The 5919-nt window shown below is 35.4% G+C and overlaps 1 protein-coding gene across 1 annotated transcript in view; it reads right to left on the bottom strand.

Annotated features, from left to right (window-relative positions):
• Positions 1-5423: 5423 nt before the first annotated feature.
• The window catches only part of fign (fidgetin), a 24917-nt gene continuing 24421 nt past the window's right edge, over positions 5424-5919 (bottom strand). The window contains exon 3 of the mRNA XM_020594811.1: positions 5424-5919. This exon is cut by the window's right edge and continues 22 nt beyond it. Within this exon, the coding sequence (XP_020450467.1) occupies positions 5759-5919 (161 nt within the window). The 3' untranslated portion in view covers positions 5424-5758.

Genomic DNA, 5919 nt, shown 5'->3' with positions numbered 1-5919 from the left:
AACCGTATGTCTGTTGTTTCTAGCTTTCTCGTATAACAGATATGCTGCTATGGTACGAAACCCAAGATAGACACTGTGAGGTGTTAAACATGAAAACAAAGCAGCGCAACAAACAAACACTGGTCACACTTTGCACCGTGAAAGGGACAACCTGCTAACAATATTACGGAGAAGCTCAACTGTAGAGACTCACTTTAAGGTGTTACTGGCAGTCACTTGCACTGGGTAGTGACTACAGCATATATTAGAGACATGAATTCAGTTTTTATTACACAAATAATTTTAAACATACTTACCTCCTTGTAATGGCTAAAGTGTTTATGCAGTATTAGTTTACGTTTAGCAAAAATATGCACAAAGAACCATTCATTTGTGCATTATGCCAACAGAGACAGGCTTCATTTCCTATAAATAAAAAATATTATGGATGTTGCATCTGCATTGGAAGAGTAAGATGTGAGCATATTTTAAATAAATGTTGAAATGGTCTCTTTATAACTTTGAGTTTTTTTTCCTTCAGAGATGAAATGTCAGAATAAACCTGACTGAATTGCTTCTCTTTTCCTGTAGACATAATTTGTCAGGCAATGTGCTGAATAAGGCCGTTCTTCTAGTGAACAGGTCCGTCCTCCAAGAACAGTTCTCCGTGGGAGACTGCAGCGTTTTTACCTCAGTGTTCGCTTTAGTCGCCTTGACAAGCTTATCAATGCTTCTCAGAGTGAGAATTCAGACACTGAGAGGCAATGGTAATATGAAATTACAGTGCATCTTTCGCACTGCCAGTTTTTATAAATTAGTTAACTTTACTCCGCATCATGTCATAACTCAAATCAGAAATGAAAACTTGTCTACAATTATAGATGTAACTGCAAATGACTGGCATAAATAAAATTACTGTATATTAGATCTTATGATAAACTGCACCCGCTACATCCGATATTACCATACAGGATAAATAGAAACTACCAACACTGACACAACATACTGTCTTTTCTCATTTCTCTTAACATCCCATCCATATATTATATAATGATATCATGAAAGACGAAACATTTAAGCATAGATGTTCACTTCATAAACTGGGTATGGCTTTATAAATTATTATAGATGATGAGAGGTGTATTGGTGCGAGGCTTACAATAAAATAAAAGCTTGAAATTTTGTGACCATAAACTGCTGCAAACTCTATTTTCATTAAACACCAGTGAAAAAAAAGAAATCATGACTGAAGTTGTCATATATCAAATGGGAAATTGTTTGAAACTGAAACAGTGCGAGCTTAAGCAATCATACGGATGCAAACGTAATCAAGGAGAAGTACAAAATGCATCCAGTTTTTCAGGAAAAAAGAAAACATCTTTATTCAGTATTTCAATAACCTTTATGTACCTTGAAATGAAAATACATTTAAATCGACTGTACTGTACTGTAAGTATGGCAATACATACACACATATAAACATGTATGTGGTTCATTTTTGTATGTATGTTGTATATCATTAGCAAATGTACAATACATACAGCTATGTGCAAGTTTATTCTCTGTACATGTACTGTTTATGAAAAAGCAAATATTCAAATTTTTCTTATCTTAATGTTGTCCCCTCATACTTGCGTGTAGGATTGCAAGTGCACATATGTACACATTAACATGCGCACTACAACAACTCACAGAGGATTAAAGCAATTTGTTAATTTTTAGGAAATGAAATTTTGCATCGGCGACCTTGTAGAAGCTCTACACAGTCCACAACAACTCAGTGATCATGGTATTGTAAATAAACTGTATGTCAATATGTGCAGGTTAACTTCATCTTTGCCCTCAAGGTGCCTTGGTTTTTTTTCTGTGACTTGTACTTGACAGTGTTTTTTGCTGTTTATCTTTTTATCCACAAATGCGTGACATTCAAAATGACAGGACATAAGTACTACATGTACAATATGTAGTAATGAGGTAGAAATGGTTATAAAGAATGCCAGACTAGAAGACCACAATAGGATGGAATCAAAATCTTAAGCAGTTCTCAACAAATGTAATGCACAGGTATATTGACAGATTTTGAAAAACAGCTAAGGAACTGAGTCGGCATCACTGTGAGACTCGATGTGCTTATCGAAGGTTCCGCTCAAGTGTTGTTTCTGACTATAGGGCCCTTTCATCACATCATCCTCAATAACGAATGACTGTTTTTAATGATAACATCTACAGCATGTGAAATATACACCTTATCTGGATACATGTATAATTGTTTGCCTCGTATCAGATCTTGCTGTAAGCCTTTCTGCTGTTTAGTTGCGATGGAAATTAAAGACATACAAATGTGCCTGTTACACTGTGCTCTATTGCACTGTTTGGGAGACAGAAAAAAGGCAAATACATGACAAGATTTGTAGTTGTAGTTACAAGTGCTCCTTAATTTGGGTGGCACATTTCCACTTTTTAACATACATCTCTCCATAAGTTCATGAACAGTCAACCACTTAAACTCTTGAGATCTGTGCTTGTTAATGGCACTTAGGGCTTCTTATCGCCTTCTTGTCAAAAACCTCGCAATGAGCAAAATTACTTCTTGAAATTAGCAGGCGTGGACACAGAAGCTATTATATTCCATGGTGACTATCTACTGTGTGGTAAGTGACATTTTCTGCTAATATATAGTATGTGCTGCATTTTTTTAAGAGAAACAAATAGGTTTATGCGTACTCGAAGCAGAAGGGAAAGACCATTCATAAACTCTGAAGGGGTAAAGCTGAAAAACTACAAATGTTTCACAAAACTCACATATCTCTTGAAAATATTTAACATACAATAACTGAACAATGCCCAGTGGGAGTGCTATAAAATGTTTGAATTCAAATTTCCACAGTTTACACTGTGGCATTAAGAACAACAAAATCCACAACTCCTTCAAAATCATGTTCATTATATGCTCAATACAAATGTTTCACTTTGGCTTCAAGAAAAATTTCTGTTCGTAAATGCCTCAAAGTGCAATAACTAATGCTGCGATTTTAAAGTTCTCTGCTTGTTTCATTCATTTCTGCAGTGAAAGCAGAAAAACTTTTAAAAAATTCCATACTGATCTAATTTCACATAATTATGTTTTTTTTTTTTTTTTTAAGCTTGAGGTTTCTAAACAGACAATTTCATCTGAAAACAAATTTGGTATATGTACAGTAAATGGTTAAGTCTCATTGTTATAGTTGCCACAACAGAAAAACAACACTAATGAGAAAACACAAATAGCTATCGAGATTCTACACTGTTTTCTGTTGCAGATCAACAAAATGACTTAAACAAATGACCCTGTTTCTAGCTAAATCAAATTGTGTGGGGATGGGCTACCATTTTACTATTTACTGTAACTTGTGCACGTTCAGTGAAAATGCTGCCATCTTATGACTGGAGTTAATATCAATACGTATTGTGACAAATAATGTGAAGCTACATCACATCTTACTTTTGGCAAGCTTGCGCGCTTTCTTTGCTGCTATGTCATTTCTCCACTATTACCTTGGATGCCCTGCAAACATCGTGATACAAGTCTGAAAGAGTTAGTGATAACAAACTAGGTGGTAGTGATCACTATGCGCACTGCCTAAACAAAACAGAACAGGTAAGACGTGCAATAGGCAACAATCATTAGGGGACCTCCTTTGAAAACAAACACAAGGTCCTTTATTGCCTCTGCTGTATTATACACCTATGCCTACAGTGCTATCTACTTCAGTGGCGTTTTTCTATGTGCAAGTGCTTTGCTTTCTTTACTGCTCAGAGGGCACAATACATTCATTACTTGCCAATTCTGCTGTCAGACCTGCTCTTTCATTGTCAGAAATGCTGCATGGAAATGTACTGATTAGAGGCAGCAAATAGTGAAACACTGTAACAGTTTAAACATGAACATGACAAAACAGAGAATTATCATGACATATTCTTAAAAAGGAGCATCGCTCAATTCATGAATTACGGCCTAAGAAAGTCAACCCAGTTCTTTTGTAAACTTCATATTAAACAAAGCAAACCGGTTTAAAGCCAGAAAATATGTACAGTACATAATGCTCTCATATTTAGGTTTTCTATTTGACATCTCAGAGTCAGGGGCCAAACAGCAACAAGATCCACTGGTGGGTGTTAGTTAATACAGACCAAAGTGTCCTAAGGCAAAGACATTGCGTACACCAAACCTAATATTCAGTGGTATTCCCCTTTAAGTGCATTATGTGGTGATAAACTGGGTTCTTGGGAGTTATCAAACTGTAAAGCTAATAGATTTTGTTCACAAAAAATACTGTTTGGTGTTCTCTCAAAAGGTTTCTTCATCCAACGAGCAGAATAGGTGCTGACATTTTGCTGTCTTCAGGAATTTGTCTTTCAGAGATAACTGAGGTAGAAAGGAACTTAGGCTATACATAATCCTTAGGTTTCATTAATGATAAAACAGCAGCAGGATGGAATGAAATAGCTCAGGGCAGTTGTCTTTTTCAACCCCAAGATGTTTGTCTGCACCTTTCAAAATTCTCTCAGCTCTGCATCACCATAGGCCTAACAGTTTGTCTGCAAACTAAAAAACAGGATCATTGTATATGAAGCATAGAAGATGTTTTTGTGTGATTGCCTAAAGGAAATAAAACAGTCCTAACTGAATGGCCTCATGGCTACAGTTCAAAACACATACTGGTAAAATTCTTTCAAAAGGCAAATCTCTAATTGCAGTAAGTTTCCATTTCAAACCAATCCAAATGTAAAGAACCCCAAAGAAATGTTTCTTCTTGTGTCTTTAAAATAAACCTGTATTACTTTCAAACATTCATTGTAGGAACCCTCTCATTTCATTTTGAGCTTTTTGAGGTATTCTATAGCATTACTTGGATTGATGATAAAATTTAAAAAACAAGCCAAATGCTGTTGTAGTGTCGAGGGCTTCGGCACAAGCTTGTGAGGTACAGATCATTATCACTTTCCTGAGTTTTCAAAACAAACAACATCCAAGAAAGGTGGAATTTAACAGTGTAATTTCTACTGTGACAATATTTTTAGCCAGCAATTAAACAGTAATTTTTTTTGTTTAATTTGAAATCACATATGTTTTGTGTAATTTAATCAACTGTATAGAGGAGAGGCTAGTACGGCAACCAAATTCACCTTATGTTTGCCAGACAACAAATAACATCATTCCAGCAAAGAAAAAAGTATGTCAGTGTTTTTGAAATGAAATGAGTTACACATGCACATAACGTGTGTAAGGTGATGAAGCTCAACTGAAATTATGCCGATCAATTTAATTTAGCTCAAATTAACGTTCACAGAGAGCACAAAGCAGACAGGTGTAGAACACTGCTCAAATGGAAAAGAAAAAAGCTGTTTTTTTAAAATAAAAATATCACAAAAAAAAAAAAATAAGAAAAAAAAAAAAAAAAAAAAAAAAAAAAAAAAAAACTAAACAGCACCACCTCAGGCACTTGATAGCAACTAAATATCAAGATCAGCAGAATAGTACTTATATATAGGGGCATCTTCTACATGTGGTTTGAATATCAGTGAATGCATGGCTTCAGCCATATAAAGCATTTAATTAATTTTACCAGTGTGTGATGGCCAGACTGTCGTCTGCTGTCAGAGCCTTCAAGGACAAGCCTGTTGCTGCTGTATATTATATGTTAATGTTTCTTATTTTTCTTGTTTACTGAAGGCCAAACACATTTCCTTAAAACCAGTGTTCAGTTACTTGGTTTAAAATGGGTTTGATGGGTTTCTTTCATTGAATACAACCAAACATTTTATTCCACTCAGTGTACATGTCGAGTTCTTTTTGTGATATGCTAGGCTGGAATTTGCAAAACACATTGTCAAAGTCTTGGTAGGAGACTGGTCTCATCTGACTGGGGTGGATGCTTGACAGATCGGTACCAGGAATGC

This window comes from Monopterus albus, unplaced genomic scaffold (genome assembly GCF_001952655.1).
Source record: "Monopterus albus unplaced genomic scaffold, M_albus_1.0 scaffold24.1, whole genome shotgun sequence".
Lineage (NCBI taxonomy): Eukaryota > Metazoa > Chordata > Actinopteri > Synbranchiformes > Synbranchidae > Monopterus > Monopterus albus.
Note: the sequence above shows the minus strand (reverse complement) of the source record. Positions and strands in the feature narration are given on the sequence as shown.